We start from the raw sequence: 17,459 nt of genomic DNA on the forward strand, positions 1-17,459 counted from the left end.
GAAGAGGGTCTACCTTTTTTTACCTGTTTCTTTTTCTCATCCTCTTTCTTCCCTTTCCTTCCTCCTCCTGTTTTTCATCTTTATTTCATTCTTTTCCTTCACCCTTGATTTATCCATCCTTCTCATTTTTCTAGCCATGAGGAACCAAGGCCAGTTGCATACATTGCCCTCAAGAAAATGAACACTATTGATCTGAAGCTTCAACCTGTCCTATATAGTTTAAAACATATGCTTAGTGTAAAATATGAAGAGTAAATGCCAATTAATATTGATTACTTCAAAGGAAGTGAACAAAAGGAGCAGGAACTATATTTTCCCCAATAGATATATTTATAGCAACATGAAACCTCTCTGTGGATATGGAGCAGTGAGAGACAGTAGCAACATTATTTATCAAATTGATCTGAAGCTTCTGTACACCACAGTTACCCAGGAAGCTTTCTTTTTCTTTTTTTTTATTTTACAATATAATTTAGTTCTACATATCAGCCACAGATTCCCTTGTTCTCCCCCCTCCTCTTCCCCCCAGCCCACCACCGATTTCCACCTCCTCCAGGGCAAAGCCTCCCCCAAGGATTGAGATCAACCTGGTAGACTCAGTCCAGGCAGGTCCAGTCCCCTCCTCCCAGGCTGAGCTAAGCGTCCCTGCATAAGACCCAGGTTTCAAACAGCCAACTCATGCACTGAGCACAGGACCCGGTCCCACTGCCATGGAATCGAATTGAAGACCCTGACATTAATCCGCACACCTATGAACATATAATTTTTGACAAAGAAGCCAAAAGTGTACAATGGAAAAAAGAAAGCATCTTCAACAAATGGTGCTGGCATAACTGGATATCAACGTGTAGAAGGCTGCAAATAGATCCATTATCTGTCACTGTGCACAAACTTAAGTCCAAGTGGATCAAGGATCTCAACATAAATCCAGCTACTCTGAACCTGCTAGAAGAGAAAGTAGGAAGTAGTCTTGAACGCATTGGCATAGGAGGTCACTTCCTAAATATAACACCAGTAGCTCAGACACAGAGAGAAACAATCAATCAATGGGACCTCTTGAAACTGAGAAGCTTTTGTAGAACAAAGGATACAGTCAACAAGGCAAAGTGACAGCCTACAGAATGGGAAAAGGTCTTCACCAAGCCCACATCTGACAGAGGACTCATATCCAGAATATATAAGGAACTCAAGAAATTAGACATCAAAATGCCCAACAGTCCAATTAAGAAATGGGCTATAGAACTAAACAGAGAATTCTCAACAGAGGAAACTCAAATGGCTGAAAGACATTTAAGGAATTACTCAACATCCCTAATTATCAGGGAAATGCAAATCAAAACAACTCTGAGATACCACCTTATGCCTGTCAGAATGGCTAAGATCAAAAACACTGAAGACACCTTATGCTGGAGAGGATGTGGAGCTAGGGGAACTCTCCTCCACTGCTGGTAGGAATGCAAGCTTGTACAACCACTTTGGAAATCAATATGGCGCTTTCTTAGAAAATTGGGAATCAATCTCCCCCAAGATCCAGCTATACTACTCTTGATCTGTTTGGGCTTTCTATTTTTGATTTGTTTCTTTTCTAAAGTGAGAGATAAAGACAGTGGATGGGTGGTGAGGTGGGGAGAATCTGGGAAGAGATGGAGAAGGGGAAACCAAGATCAGAACATATTGTGTAAGTTTTCAAGAAAAAAAGGAAAATATCCAAGACATATTAAATTTTAAAAAGCAAGTCTTGAAAAAAAGAGTAATGTCCTGGGAAATACTGTCGTCAAATGGCAAAGCACACTTTCCCCAGACACCCCACTGAAAGAGGAAAAGGACATCCCCCTCCCATTTTCCTTGTCCCTACTGATATCTTTTCCATTTCCTGACCCTCCAAGCACAGTGTGTAACATGACCACTCCTGAAACCCTTGCTCATTGGATCAATCCAGGAACATTCTTATCTAATTTGAATTTTACCCTCAGTCATGAAACATTAGACCTTTACCAAGTCCCTTTGAGAAACATTAGCTCTACTCCATCTGCATCACCCACAGAGAAAGTATTAGAGAGGGTGGTTCACCCATTCCTGTCTATACCAGGTGAAGCCACCCTGACCCAATACAAGATGAGCCTCAGCTTTCCACTGGTTCATACTATTGAATGAGAGCCCAAGGTGACATTAGGTGTATTTTTTTCCTTTTTTTTTTTTTCATTTTTCTTTATTAAGAAATTTTCTACTTACTTCACATACCACCCACAGATCCCCCTCCTCCCTCTTTCCACCTCCCTAACCCTCTCTCCCAAGCCACCCCACATCCCCACATTCCCCAAATCAAGGTCTCCCATGAGGAGTCAGCAGAGTCCAGCACACTGAGCCTTAGATGTATTTTAAATTCTGTGGTTGTGTTTACATTGAAGACCTAGATATATTAGTATTATCCTACATAGGAAAAATAGTCTTAAGCTTCTCTGTAGACTTAGATATAAAGCAAAATAATTAGCAACCAGTATATACAATTGGACAGAATTATGGAATTCCCACAGTACCTTCTACTTGCATTGGTGTTGTTTCTGCAGAAGGTCCTTCAGGGACGGGAGGTCCTTCCACATCCCGAGGGGCAAAAGATTGCTTCCGACAAATTTCCCTTAAGAATGCAGGAACTGGGAATGCATTATAACAGGGAGTCATGTCAGCCTCATGACAGAAAAACAGAGGAAACTAACAACTGCTGTGTGTTTGTCCATTTGATCTGATTGCCTGTTTCCAGGTACAGTCATCAGAGTGAGAATGGAGCTTCAGGAAGTTCACTGAATACAGTTTATAATCCATTAAGCAATACATGAACTGTGTAGGTAAAGTCTAAATTTATGACAACGTGACAATAGAGAATACTGGAAAGAGCCATATATAACAAAAGCCTAAGTGAAAAATGCCCGCCGCATCTCCCCATGCAGTGTCTGTCTCCCATTCTCAGAATCACTGATCTGACTAGAAGCACGTGGACTTTCTAACCTTTCATGGTTGTGTATGTCTGTAGGTAGATGAAAAGCAATGACCAGGGTTTTGCCCTCTGTGGTAGTCACTACAGGGTCTTGATCTCTGCAGTTTTGACCTCCTGAAGGCAAATGATGGGAAGCTGGAACTTAGGGATTATCAAGTCCTTGGGCTACAAAATGTCCCTTGATCTGTATGGAGAGCCTCATCACTTACCTCTATGCCCTGGTTTATTCTTCAGTAGAGTAGCACACAAATAAATGTACCGCATGTAATGGGATTTGAACACATATACTGTAGGTAAAGTGTGTATCCTAATTTGTTAATTCAGTAGTTTGTCACAAGAGATTTGACTGGGTAATTAGGATTATCTATCTTTGGGAAAAACAGATTTAGACATAGCCTGGTACAGAACATCCCAAACAATCTAAAGAGATCATATCTGAATCCAGTGACGGTAGATAATTCCAGTTTTGTTTTAAATTTGAGTACTATTTTTTTAAAAAAACAAAATCTAAGCTCTTCCCTATAGGTGGATTAGATCACAGTGGTGCATTAGACATAGGGATATCCAGTAATTATACAATATATTTCTAAAATATGTCTTAACAAAGGGATTTCATAATACATACTGCGTTTTCTAGACTCCACCTGAAATTTAAAGGAAAGAAAACAGTTTGAGGCACAGGTCATGCTGAATTCTGTTTACATGGGTCTTTGGAACACATGTCAACATGGTATGATGCCAATCAAAATGAGCAAGAGTCCTATGTACTAGTGTATTATGTGACAATGTCACAGAAGAACTGGGACTCTATAGTTTGTGACAGTTCCCACTTTTGCTGGTTCAAAGGCCAGATTAAGAAACACTATTTGTTTGGTCTCTACTGAATGTTCCCTAAGCCACACCACATCTTTATAACATGACTGTGAGATAATTCCTCCTACAGCTGGGCCTCAATTATTTACACTAATCCTCATGCTGTCTTACCATTCAACATCCCCACACTGAAATTGAGAAACTTTTTCTACAATTGCTTCCGTGGAACATAATCAAACTGCATCAAGATTTTAGGAACCAGAAGTGGCTGTCAACTTCTGAGTGAAAATGATACAGGCATCTAAAGAGGAACCTTTTCTTCAGGAGAAACCATCCTCTCATACAAACTGTGATAAATGACACTACAAACATTTGTTTAGTTCAATCAGGAGCAAGCTGGTACAATTCCATTTCCTTTTCTCCCTGAGCTAACCCACAATGTACCTAGCTTTTGTTAATCAAATTTCATATCCACAAGGTAAGGAGACAAAGCAACTTTTTATATTAGAGAAAGGAAAGGAAATCTTACCTCCACCATCATCACTGGTGGCACTCTCTGTTCTCTTGAGGAAGATGCAATGTCAGCATTTTTATGTACCACTAAAAGGACAGAAAGTAACTTGTCAACACATGATATTGCTTTTAATTATTCCAGGGATCCTTGCTTGATGTGTATAGAAGTCCATGTAGCTAGCATATGTGACTTGATTTAATTTTTTATCCAATCCACTCCTCCTCTGTCTCTGTTCAGAAAGTGGCAGGCCTCCTACAGGTATCAACAAAGCATGGCACACCAAGTTGCCATGGGACTAAGCACTTCTCCTTGTATCAAGGCTGGTCAAGGCAATCCAGTATGAGGAATGGAATCTTAAGAGCCAGCCAAAGTGTTAAGCATGGTTTGCTTTTTGCTCATTCCCAGACTGTGGATTATATTGCTGGCAAACAAATTATGGCAAAGAGAAGAACTGAAGAGAAATGAGGAACAGAACTTTTGGTTTTCTAGACAATGGAAATCTAAATCAATGTGAAAGAATCTTTCACTGCATGAAAGTAAATAAATCTTTCAAAATATGCACTGCATTTATTCTGGTTAGAAGAAACCATGGATGTGTCTCTGTGTGCAGGTGGAATATAGAGGGGCTCTTTAAGGGTCTGGTTTTCTCCTTTCACCATGTGAGTTCTGGGATTCAACTGCAGTCAGAAGGCTTGGCTGAAAAAGTCATAATGCACTGATCCAACCTATCTTTTCTTTTTTTTTTTTACTTTTTTTTTTCATTTTTCTTTATCAAGAAATTTTCCCTACACCAAGGCTGAGCACCATGTCTCAGCATAGGCCCGAGGCTCCAAAAAGCCAGCTCATGCACCAAGGACAGGTCCCGGCTCTACTGCCTGGGGGCCTCCCAAACAGTTCAAGCTAATCAACTGTCTCACTTATCCAGAGGGCCTGGGGCTCCTCAGCCATTGGTTCACAGTTCATGTGTTTCCTTTAGTTTGGCTATTTGTCCCTGTGCTTTTTCCAATCATGGTCTCAATATCTCTCGCTCATACAATCCCTCCTCTCTCTCGCCGATTGGAAATCCCAGAAATCCACCTGGGGCTTGGCTGTAGATCTCTGCATCCACTTCCATCAGACACTGGATGAGAGTTCTATCATGACAGTTAGGGTGTTTGGCCATCTGATCACCAGAGCAGGTCAGCTCAGGCACTCTCTGGACCATTGCCAGTAGTCTACAGTGGAGGTATCTTTGTGGATTTCTGGGGACCTCTCTAGCACTCTGCTGCTTCTTTTTCCCCTGGGGTCTTCATTCATCATGGTATCTCCCTCTCTGTTCTCCCACTCTGCTCCTGATCCAGCTGGGACCTCCCACTCCCCTAAGCTCTCTTTCCCTGGACCCTTGCCCTCCATTACCCCACCCCCACCCCCAGTTTGCTCATGTAGATCTCATCCATTTCTCTGTCGTTGGGCGATCCCTGTGTCTTTCTTAGGGTCCTGTTTACTAGGTAGCCTCCCTGGAGTTGTGAGTTACAGTCTGGTTATCCTTTGCTTTACATCTAGTATCCACTTATGAGTAAGTACATACCATATTTGTCTTTCTGAGTCTGGGTTACCTCACTCAGGATGATTTTTTCTAGATCCATCCATTTGCCTGCAAACCTCATGATGTCATTGTTTTTCTCTGCTGAGTAGTATTCCATTGTGTATATGTACCACATTTTATTTATCCATTCTTCAGTTGCTCAGCCTTGGTATAGGGAGGAGGGGACTGGATCTGCCTCAGCTGAGTCTACCAGGCTGGACTGAGTCCCCAGGGGAGACCTTGCCTTGGAGGAGGTGAGAATGGGGGGCGGATTGGGGGAAAGGGCTGGGGGGTGGGAGGAGGGAGGACAGGGGAATCCATGGCTGATATGTGAAATTAAGTTAATTATAAAATAAAAATATTAAAAAATGAAATTTTCTACTTAATCTACATGGCACCCACAGATCCCACCTCGTCCCTCCTCCCACCCCCAGCCCTCCCTCCCATGCCACCCTACATCCCCACATCCCCCAAATCAAGGTCACCCATGGGGAGTCAGCATAGCCTGGCACACTTAGCCTAGGCAGGTCCAAGCCCCTTCCCACTGCACCAAGGCTGTGCAAGGCATCATGCCACAGGCACCGGATTCTTTGGGATTCATCCCTAGTACATGGGCAGGCTTTTGGGAATCTGGTGCCTGTGTTGTGACACCAACCTATCTTTCCTAATAAAAGAAGCTTTATGATTAAGTGACAGAATACTGTCACTTCCTGTTTAAAGCAGGGAACAATTGATACTTCCTGAGGCATATGTCTTAAGTCTATTTCAACCTCCACCAATTACATATGTTAATTCAGAATTTGTCATTAATTATGATCCATGCTAATTTATCCATTTTACTTGGGAAATTTTACTAGGATGAGCATATCTAAGAAAATTCTTGCCTATGTTGTGTGCACATTATTTCCCAAAGTATAGCATATCATATATTATATTTTGTTATACCATGCTGAGTATTGTCAGTATTCTACAGGGTTTTAAGGAGCATGAAGAACATGTATGTGTTATAGCCCTATAAGACACAGTGTAATATAAGGGCTTGATTAGTTTCAGATATTGGTGCTAAGGACAATGGGAAAAATTCTAAGGAAATACTGAGACAACTGCACATAATAACACATCTCTATAAGCCATGACCTGTAGCATGAATCTTAAAAGTTCTTATTAATAAAATCAAACCTGAGCCAGGTATTGGGGTGAATACTGGAAAATCAGAGAGACAGAACAAGCCACAGCTAACCTCACCTGGCCAACTTCTCAGATGATCTTGTTTCCTCAGACTGGAAGCCTATGTGTCCTCATCCAGAATGGGTCTCAGCTGAACTGCTACTCAAAAGCCTGAATGCTTAACCAGGCCAAATGCTTAACCAACCCAAATACTTCTAGTTCCTGGTCCTCACGCCTTATATATCTTTCTGCCTTCTACCCTCACTCCCTGGGATTAAAGGCTGCTTTCTAGGATTAAAGGTGTGAGTCACCATGCTTGGCTGTATCCTTGAACACATAGATTTCTGCCTAGCTCTGCCTCCCAAGTACTGGGATTAAAGGCGTGTACCACCACTGCCTATCCTCTATGTTTAATATTGTGACTGTTCTGTCTCTGACCCCAGATAAGTTTATTAGGGTGCACAATATTTCAGGGAACACAATACCACCACATTTCCCCTTTTTTTCTAAAATTAAAAAAAGATTATAACTAATACAAGAAAAATTATATCCAATAAGTATATACAATATACACAGTCAAGATTACATTAACGATGTCTAGTCCATTAACATTAGACAGATTCAGACAAAAAATCCCATTATATATATAACAAGGTCCAGTCCAGTAACATTTGATAAACTCAGACAAAAAATTTTCATTACTTATCTTATTTAAAACAAGTAGCAGCTTTTTAAAAGTATTTTTCTTTTTAGTGTAGATTCAGTGATCTACCTTTTGTCATTTTTATATCTTCCCCTTTTTCTTTATAGTAGATTCAGTGATCTACCCATTTATCCTATTATTTCTTTATCTTTTTTTAAACAAAAACTCTGAATCTAGTTTCCTTGTTCAGCTTTTTTCCTGACCATTAACAATTAACAACTTGTAACCAACCATCATAATCAATGACAATATCCATAACTCAAACGACCAAAAACCTCCCATCCCACCTCTTGGGAATGTGGGTGTCATTTTCCTAAAATTACTTTCTGCTTTCTAGGGGTGAAGACATATTTAGGGAATCCTGAAAAGAAAATTTTGGGGGTTAATTGTCAAGTCCTGTATCATTTATCCAGTCTCTGTGTAATAGGAAATTTTAGGGCTTGTCACAAGTCCTCGTTTGAGTAGTCTGTCAGGCTGGATTATCTCAGCTAGTCATCTCGAAATTGTCCTGACCAGTTTGCAGTCCAAAGTCGATCTTTCCTTGGTGTTAATCAGCTTAATGGTTTTATCATAGTCCATGTGGAATCATTGTTGTGGAATTCTGTCATCTTTTTGAAGATTTCAAAGTTGCTGTTAGGCGTGGTCATGGTTTCCTGCAGATTTTTTTTTGTGCCTCCTCTGTGGTTTGGAGCAATCACAGTCTGATAAATGTCTGTCTCTTGGAACCACGAATGTTCTTCCCTAGAAGAGAATATCTTCACAGCAATTTCTCCCCACCATTTGTCTTGCCAAATTTTTCCAAACTGACCTTTGCAGATGCTTTCTTGTAACATGATGGTCCTGGCAATTCTTCTCTGGACAAACAGCGGTAAACCCTTTGACCCAGGAAGCAGCATCATTGCAGTCACCAACACGATGAGAAGCAGCCTGCAACTCGGAGCAGCAGTCGTCCTGCTGCCACCGTTTGTGGCTGGGCCCTGGCCAAAGCTTCTCCTTAGCAAGTCTCCTAGGCTGCCTTCAAACTCAGGATCTTCCTGCCTCTGCCTTCTTCAGTAAATCCTATGGGCATGCATCACCACACCTGGCTTAGTGTAGCTTGGGTCAGAACTGGGGCCTACAAGGCCACAGGCAAGCAGCTTTTTCATGAATTTGTACCGCGAATGTTGGGGCAAGAATTCATTAAAAACTGCTTGGCTTGGCTTGGCTTGGCTTGGCAGTGGGTCCGGTTTCCTGCCTAGGCAGCCCAGCTCCCTAGCTCGGGCCTGGCTCCCTAGCTTGGGCCCAGCTCGGCTTAGGTCTCAAGCCCTACTGACTTTAGCTATAAGCCATTAATTACCACAGCTGGAGCTACTTGCTTAAAGCCAGTGCTACAAACAACTCAGGCCTGCCCTGCAGGAAATACCACTAATTGCAGTGGTCTGAGCTTAAGGAAGCTGGAGCCCAGGCTTGGCTCAAGTGGGAACATGTGGCTGGATTAAAGCTTTTAGCCAGAACTTGTGGCTACGCTTTCTTGCTTGCTTCTCTCTCTCTCTCTTTCTCTCTCTCTCTCTCTCTCTCTCTCTCTCTCTCTCTCTCTCTCTCTCTCTCTTTGGATTCACACCTCAGAGACTAGGTAGCTGTTTTGAAATTCCCTTGGATTTCTACTGTTCTACTCAGACTTGGTAAGTCAATTAAGATATCAGATATTTTAAAGGTAAAAACTATTTAAAAGAGAAATTTTTTCCACATTCAAAAAAATGGGTTTTATGTGTACATTTGAAGAAAATTGGGCTTTGTTTGAAATTTTAGGCAGTCTGACAATGGAACAACTATATGAGAAGATTAATGTTGATCAAATTATGCACTTTATTACTTTTCTTATCCTTATATTACTATTTTAAAAGATAGTCAATTTAAGTGCCAGGATAAAAGTTTTATAAAAACCTGTTAAACCTGTTAAAATGAATTATAAAGAAATTCAAATTCAGACAAATAATTAACAGTGAAGTTGTTTCAAGATTGGATCATAAGGTTACAGAAAGAAAGCCTGTTTTCACACAATCACCCTTAATTTATCCGGTAACTGTACAGCAGTTATCTGATCAAGTGAATACACAAAATATTTGGACTCCAATTTAAATGTTAGATTTACGAAGGTTTAAGGAGGCAATAGTATCTTATGGCATGCATTCCCCATATGTAAAGTAAATGTTAAACACCTGGTCAACTTAAAATAGGATTATACCACAGGACTGGCGGGAGCTGGCACATGCTGTTCTGGAACCTGGACAACAGCTCCAGTGGCAAATGTGGTTCAAAGAGGAGGCTAAAAACATAGAAAAACAATGGAGGGATAAAGGAATACAAGTCTTCCAGGATCAGCTTGTTGGAGAAGGCCAATATGCTGCAATACAAACACAATGTTTATATGATATCCAAACCTTAATTCTATGTCAAATGGCAGCCTTGAATGGATGGGACAGAGTTGAGGAACCAGGAAAGAAAACTGAGTCATTTACAAAGGCTATACAGGGCCCAAAAGAATCTTTCACAGATTTCTTACAAAGACTGGCTTCAGCAGTAAAGAGAATGGTCCCGAATTCAGAAGCTCGTCAGATAATAACTGAATCTTTGGCTTTTGAGAACATGAATGCAGTATGCAAGAGAATAATCAGGCCATTAAAGGCAAGATTTGCACTTGGAAGATTGGATTAGAGACCTGGTTAATGTTGAGGCTCATGACCAAGATGCTATGTGGGTAGGAGAAGCAATTTCAAAAGTTTTGAGGAATGTTAGATGTTTTGGATGTGGAAAGCAAGGACATTTGAAAAGGGACTGTAAACAGGTCATTCCTAGAAACAATGTTTCATCAAGGAACAATGGCAACAGAATGTCCCTTCCTTCTGGAGTATGCAGAAGGTGTGGTAAGGGAAAACACTGAACCAACGAATGTAGATCAACAAGGGACAGAGAAGGTAATCCTTTGCCTCAGTCTTTGGGAAACTCCCAGAGGGGCCTCAGACAGGCCCCCACAGTTAATCCAGTTCAGACCTTTCCTGCAGTTGTAGAGGAAACCCCTACTCAGAGCAATTAAATAACCAAATGCCTATTGGAATAAATCATGTTGCTCATGATGATGCAACAGAGAGAATAGAAAATTCAGGAGAAAACATAAAGTAAATTTTTTGGCAAACTTCTATAAATGAACAAAGACCAAAATTAACAATAATAATAAATGGTGTTTTGTTGTCTGGTCTGGTAGACACAGGTGCTGACATTACCATAATTGCACCAGAATTTTGGCATCCAACTTTGCCTCTTCAGGAGGTAAACGTTCAACTGTTAGGAACTAGGACATTATCTCAAGTGAAACGGAGTGCAAGATGGCTCGAATGTATAGGTCCAGAAAGCCAGAGAGGAAAATTAAAGCCATATGTGGCTAACACAGCTATGAACCTGTGGGGTTGAGACCTGTTGCAACAATGGAATACTCAGATTAACATCCCTCCAACCTCAGAAACAAATCATAAACTAGCACATGTTTCTGAGAGAAATATTAGAAGATATTATTCTAATGAGTGGTCACCAGCCATCCATATTATACAAGAACAGGGCACAACAACTGATGATCTTCCAAAGACACCAACAGCTCTACCTTTAAATGGTTAACAAACAAGCCTGTATGGGTTCAGCAATGACCTTTAACAACAAAGAAACTCCAGGCTTTAGAAGAGCTGGTAGAAGAACAGTTAAATGCTCAGCATATTAAAGAATCAACCAGCCCTTGGAATTTTCCTGTATTTGTTATTAAAAAGAAATCTGGTAAATGGAGAATGGTAACAGACTTTAGAGCAATTAACAAATTAATTCAGCCAATGGGCTCTCTACAATCTGGAATTCCTTTGCCTACTCTGTTACCAAAAGGATGGCCTCTCATAGTTGTTGATTTAAAAGACTGTTTCTTTTCAATACCCTTACAAGAAAAAGGCAGAGAAAGATTTGCTTTCACGGTGCCTACTTACAATAATTCTCAACTGGTTAAAAGATACCAATGGAGGGTCCTCCCACAGCGAATGAGGAATAGCCCAACTCTGTGCCAATATTTTGTTACAACAGTCAGTGGAAGTGATACGTAAAAAATTTCCTAAATCTATAATTTATCATTATATGGATGATATTTTACTAGCTGACTCAAATGCAGATACTTTAGAAAGAATGTTTGAAGAAGTAAAGAAAATTTTGCCTTGCTGGGGATTACAAATTGCTCCTGAAAAGATACAAAGAGGAGATGCTATTAATTATTTAGAATATAAAATAGAGCTACAAAAAATTAGACCCCAAAAGGTGCAAATTAGGAGAGATAGACTACAGACTCTTAATGACTTTCAAAGATTATTTGGAGATATTTCTCATCTAAGAACTATTGTTGGGGTAAAAAATGATGAACTTTCATTGTGGCAAAAGTTAGCCACTGGACAACAAAGTATCCTTGAATCAACTGCTGACAATAGGACAAAATGGACAGATAGGACACGAAACAAAGGACTACTGATTTTTGCCAAAACAAGTGCGGTTATGGCTTTATCAAAAGGCATCTTCTAAGGCCAGGACAATATGGCACCATCCCTGAAGTGGCCTTCACAATCCGGAAAAGGGATAGAGCCCTTTTCTTCTTCTTCTTTTTTTTTTTTTTTTTTTTTTTTTTTTTTTTTTTTTTTTGTTTGTTTTTCGAGACAGGGTTTCTCTGTGTAGCTTTGCGCCTCTCCTGGAACTCACTTGGTAGCCCAGGCTGGCCTCGAACTCACAGAGATCTGCCTGGCTCTGCCTCCCGAGTGCTGGGATTAAAGGCGTGCGCCACCACCGCCCAGCTGAGCCCTTTTCTTCTAAGGCAGCTGAACAGGCAGTGGGCTGATGGCTTCTGATGTGTAGTGGAACAGCAGCTGAAACAGTTATTCTTGAAGAGTAACTAAACTCACATCTCTCAATAGTAGACTGGCATTTAATAAAAGGATATGGAGAAGAATGGGATGCTGAGATGAAGCCACACACACACACTCATAGCCAAGAAGAATGGACAGCTGAATTCAAAAAACATCAACAATTTCCAGAATTTAAAATCCTGAATCATGACATGACACTAATGGAATTCAGGTGTTTCTGGTACATGGACTGCTCTCACCCAATGTGAGGCCGAACTATTGACCTTATGTACATCCTACTTCACAAATGAGTCTGTCAGATATGCTAAGCCTATAGGCTGAAGATGATGCCCCAACACTGCGGAGAAACCTCAGATGATTGTCCAGGCAGCTGGCTGTTTCTGTCAACTCACATTTTTTTTTGGAAGCTGCTTGCATGCACTTCATGGTTTTATTTTTTTTTTAGGTAATATTATTTCCTTCTTGGGTCTCTGAGGGAGTTGAAGATTAGTTAGTTATAGTTGAAGATTAGTTAGAATAGAAAGTGAAATAGGTACATTTTGGACTTACCAAAATAGGATAGATAATGGAATTATTTTCTCTGAATTTGTCAAATACAAATGGACTAGACATTGTTTAGGTATTTTTACTTGTATATATGGTATATAGTTATTGTACTTTTGTATGTAGTTTTATGTTAGTTATAACCTTTTTCCTTTTTTCTTTTTATTAAAATAGAAAAGGGGAAATATGGTGATATTTTAATTGTACTGAAATGTGATTTTATTTGTATGTTAATAAATAAAGTTGCCTGGGGGTCAGATCTAATAGCAAGCCATAGCAGAAACTGGGTGGTGGTGGTGCATGCCTTTAATCCCAGCTTTTGGGAGGCAGAGCTAGGCGGATCTCTGTGTGTTCAAGGATACAGTCAGCATGGAGATACACGCCTTTAATCTCAATACCAACCATAGAAGACCTGGAGGTCTTTACAGACAGGCAGTGACAAGGAGGTCATGTGGTCAAGGAGGCAATGGGAAGGCAGAATAGAAAGTCTATAAAAAAAGACAAACAGACAGGAAGTAGGTCTCTTGCTGAAGAGGACAACAGCAGCAGTGAAGGGTAAGGTTTTTAGCTCTGACCTCTTGGGTTTTCATCTCTGCATTGGCTCTGTGTTTCTTATTTAACAAGACCGTTCATCTACAATGACCAAAGAAGTAAAGGAAGCATGGAATCAACTTCCAAATTCACATTATCTAAGAATTTATCCAACGTATAATGTGAAAGAACCAATCAAAAATTCCAAAATTTTAAGTTCAATGTTGAGTTAGCAGAGCAATTGGGAAACAATCAATTTGGGTATAGCTGACAACAATGATATCATCAATTATCAAGTACCAACATTTATGGAATTACCACACACAAAAAAAAGCAAAATTAACATATGTCTCAAATTTAAAGGTAACACTGGAGAGAAATCAGAATAAGAAAATATATCCTTTTCAATTGGCACAGTATAGTACCCAGTACACATAGAGTACTGGTTTCAGAAGGGCACTTGTATATAAGACTGTACCTACACCACCTGCCTTCTCCTCCCATCTCATTAGTCCTCTTAACTGACAAAGAAGCCTCTACTTTGTTCACATCATATACACATAAGTAATTTTATTTTTAAATTAAAAACCTGGACCTTCAAATGAAAGAAATCACCTGGTACTTGTCTTTTTCAATGTAACATAAGACATTTAACATGGCAATTATATTCACTTATGTGGCGATATTTTGTTCCCCAAAATATTATTGTGCACCCTAATAAACTTATCTGGGGTCAGAGAACAGAACAGCCACTAGATATAGAGGCCAGAAAATGGTGGCACACACGCCCTTAATACTAGTATTCCAAAGGCAGAGATCCATCTGGATCTCTGTAAGTTCAAGGTCACATTGGAAACAGCCAGGCATGGTGACTCACGCCTTTAATCCCAGGAAGTGATGGCAGAAAGAAGAAAAGTATATAAGGCATAAGGACCAGGAACTAGCCTGGTTAAGGCTTCTAGTAACAGTTCAGCTGAGACCCATTTGGATGAGGACTCAGAGGCTTCCAGTCTGAGGAAATTGGCGAGGTGAGGTGGCTGTGGCTTGTTCTGTGTCTCTGATCTTCCAGCATTCACCCCAATACCTGGCTCCGAGTTTGTTTTTATTAATAAGACCTTTTAAGATTCATGCAACATACTTACATCTATTTTCTGCAAATGACATAATCCCATGCCTCTTAATAGTTTACATAGTGTCTTATTTAGGATTTCTATTGCTGTGACAAAACACTATGATCATAAACACCTTGTAGAGGAAAGACTTTATTTCAGCATACAGTTCTCTCTTCACACTCAGTTCCTGGGGCAAGTCAGGACAGGAACTGAACAGGGTAAGAACCCAGAGTCAGGAGAGGATGCAAAGGCCATGAAGGGGTGATGCTTACTGTCTCGCTCACCAAGGCTCATTCAGCCTTCTTCCTTACAATCCCTAAGGTTTGGAACAACCTTTTCTGGGTTTGTTGTTCTTCTAATATACAGAATCTTGCCCTGTTGATGAGACTTCCTCTGGCTGACTGAGTTCAGCCTTTTTTTCCTCTCTTCACATATCCATGCCATACAGCTAGGCATCAGGAGCCCTTTAGCTTTGCCCACCAGATCAAGGACTGAACCAGACAAACTACTAAGATTTGAATGTCTTTCTTTCTGGGTATATTGTCCCTAAGAAGGTTCTATACACTTTACTCTCACTGGTCTTATCTGTCCAGTGAGTTTGGTGAGGAAGAGATAATTAGAGATAAAACAAAAAGCAAAAAACTATCTGGACTGAGGGTGGGAGCATGCCAGAGGGTTAAGCTATAGTGTGTTCTAGTATGCAGTGTCAGGAACTAGATAATTGGTGGAAGGGAACCTCCAAGACTCTATGGATAGCCAGGCACAGAATGCAGAATGAACATGGCACTCAGGAAATGGAGAAACTGCTGGAGAAGGATAAAAGGCAAGAAACTCTAAGAAGGGATATCGAAGTGTATGAGGCTAGAGATGGGTCATGGGGCTCTGTAGGACACACTACTCACAAGCAGGAGACCCAGGGTATGCAGTGAGTAACACAATGCATTAATTCTACAAATACTGCCTGTCATGGTGGAGCCAAACACAGCTAAACAATGAGGGAATGCAGGAGAAGCCAACACACTTGTGGGGATCAAGGGCCTCGAGCCTAATGAAGAGGCTCCAGGGAAGACACAGGAAACTCATTTCTGAGATTATAAACTCCTTCCCCTAAAGAAGACAAGTCAGGAAAGCCTATAACAAGCGAAAGACACAAATGGTGACAGCACAAAGGACAGACACAACCCTATGACCAAATAGGTGCCAAGAGAGCTGATACCCAAGTGCCTATAGTCCTTTAGTCCTGGGAACTGATGTAGTTTACTAGAACTCCCAACCCCATGTTCTGAATCTTGAAGGCTGATCCAAGAATTTATGAAATGGGGCCAAGTGTGTGCTAGAGTTCAGATCACACCCCCACCTAATAGGTCAGAGGCTCCAAGATGGATGTCAGACCTCTAATTTCCCTTGTCTCAGCCATCCTGTATGTCAGTCTGAGGTGAGGAACACTGCCTACAAAGGAGCTAAAGTCATACGCTGGGTCCTTACTCCAGGACATTGCAGCCTTGGGGTTTTGACAGAACAAAAAGCCATTCTGGTTCTTTAGCCACTCCACCCTGTTGGGTCCATGAAAAGCAGTGGTTCACAGGGAAGAGAGGAACATGAAGTGCTGCTACAAGACCTGGGAGAAGAAGGGAGAGAACTTGTATCTCCTGCATCATTGGGATCACACTATAATACATTTACTTATGGGTTCTGGTGAGGAGAGAAAGTTGTTCCCTAAAGATAAATTGGCCCCAATACAGGTTAATACTCAAAAGTGAAAACAATACTTCATTGGCTCTATGATACTGAAGCTCAGCTGTAAAACTGATGAGATCTGTGTTGTCTGGGCATACCCTTGGGGTTTATCTTAGTTAGATTAAGTTAGATGGGAAGACCTGTTCCCTGTGGGTACAATCATTCCCTTGGATGGGATCCTGGACAGTATAACAGGAAGAAAAGTCAGGAGAGTACATTCATTCATTTTTCTTTGCTTCTGGGCTCTGGTTGCAAGGTCAGTCTCCCTCAAGTTTCTGTCTCTATCTACTGCTTCCCAATTATGGACTCCAAACTCAAACTCTATGGCAAAGTAAACATTTCCTTGCTCACTGCCTCTGGAAAAGTAATCCTAACAAAACTTCCCAGGTGAGCTATAACAACAGTCAAACGTTTGGGCATTGGGACTGGCAGGGAAAGAATGGTTTATGAATTCTGGGAAATACAGTCTCTAAATAACAGAGCCAGAAGCAAAGCACTCTCAACCCTGCCAGTGTTAGCCATTACGCATTTGAAAAAGGAAAAGCACAGAAACCTCACAGGTTTCTGTGTCCTTACTGATTTTTCCCACTCTTTTAGCCTCCCAAGCACAAGGTCTAAGATGACTACTCCTAGGGCCCTCTCCCAGTGGACCTGACTAGGAAGGCCTTTGTCTAACTCAAATTTCATCCTCACTCTTGAGATTCTGGACATTAATCAGATCATTCTTGAGACTTTCCATATCTGCATCATCCATGTCTGGGACAAAGTGACTGAAAGGGTGGCTCAGTCACTCATGCCTACCCTGGGTGAAGCCATTCTCACTCATACAAGGTAAGTCTCAGCTTTCCTACGATTACTTAATGA

The 17,459-nt window shown here is 40.8% G+C and overlaps 1 protein-coding gene across 11 annotated transcripts in view; it reads right to left on the reverse strand.

Annotated features, from left to right (window-relative positions):
- The window catches only part of LOC128096610 (uncharacterized), a 116,638-nt gene that overhangs the window by 34,494 nt on the left and 64,685 nt on the right, over nt 1-17,459 (reverse strand). For all 11 annotated transcript variants that reach the window (XR_008213686.1, XM_052716407.1, XM_052716445.1 and 8 more), the window contains 3 exons: nt 4,335-4,405; nt 3,618-3,636; nt 2,538-2,651 (listed from right to left, as the gene is read on the reverse strand). Coding sequence is in view for 10 of the 11 variants with exons in the window: in XM_052716407.1 (XP_052572367.1) it covers nt 2,538-2,651; nt 3,618-3,636; nt 4,335-4,405 (204 nt within the window). In the remaining variant the exon portion in view is untranslated. The remainder of the gene's footprint in view (nt 1-2,537; nt 2,652-3,617; nt 3,637-4,334; nt 4,406-17,459) is intronic.

Source organism: Peromyscus californicus, unplaced genomic scaffold (assembly GCF_007827085.1).
Source record: "Peromyscus californicus insignis strain IS unplaced genomic scaffold, ASM782708v3 Scaffold_11__1_contigs__length_118956290, whole genome shotgun sequence".
Classification (NCBI taxonomy): domain Eukaryota; kingdom Metazoa; phylum Chordata; class Mammalia; order Rodentia; family Cricetidae; genus Peromyscus; species Peromyscus californicus.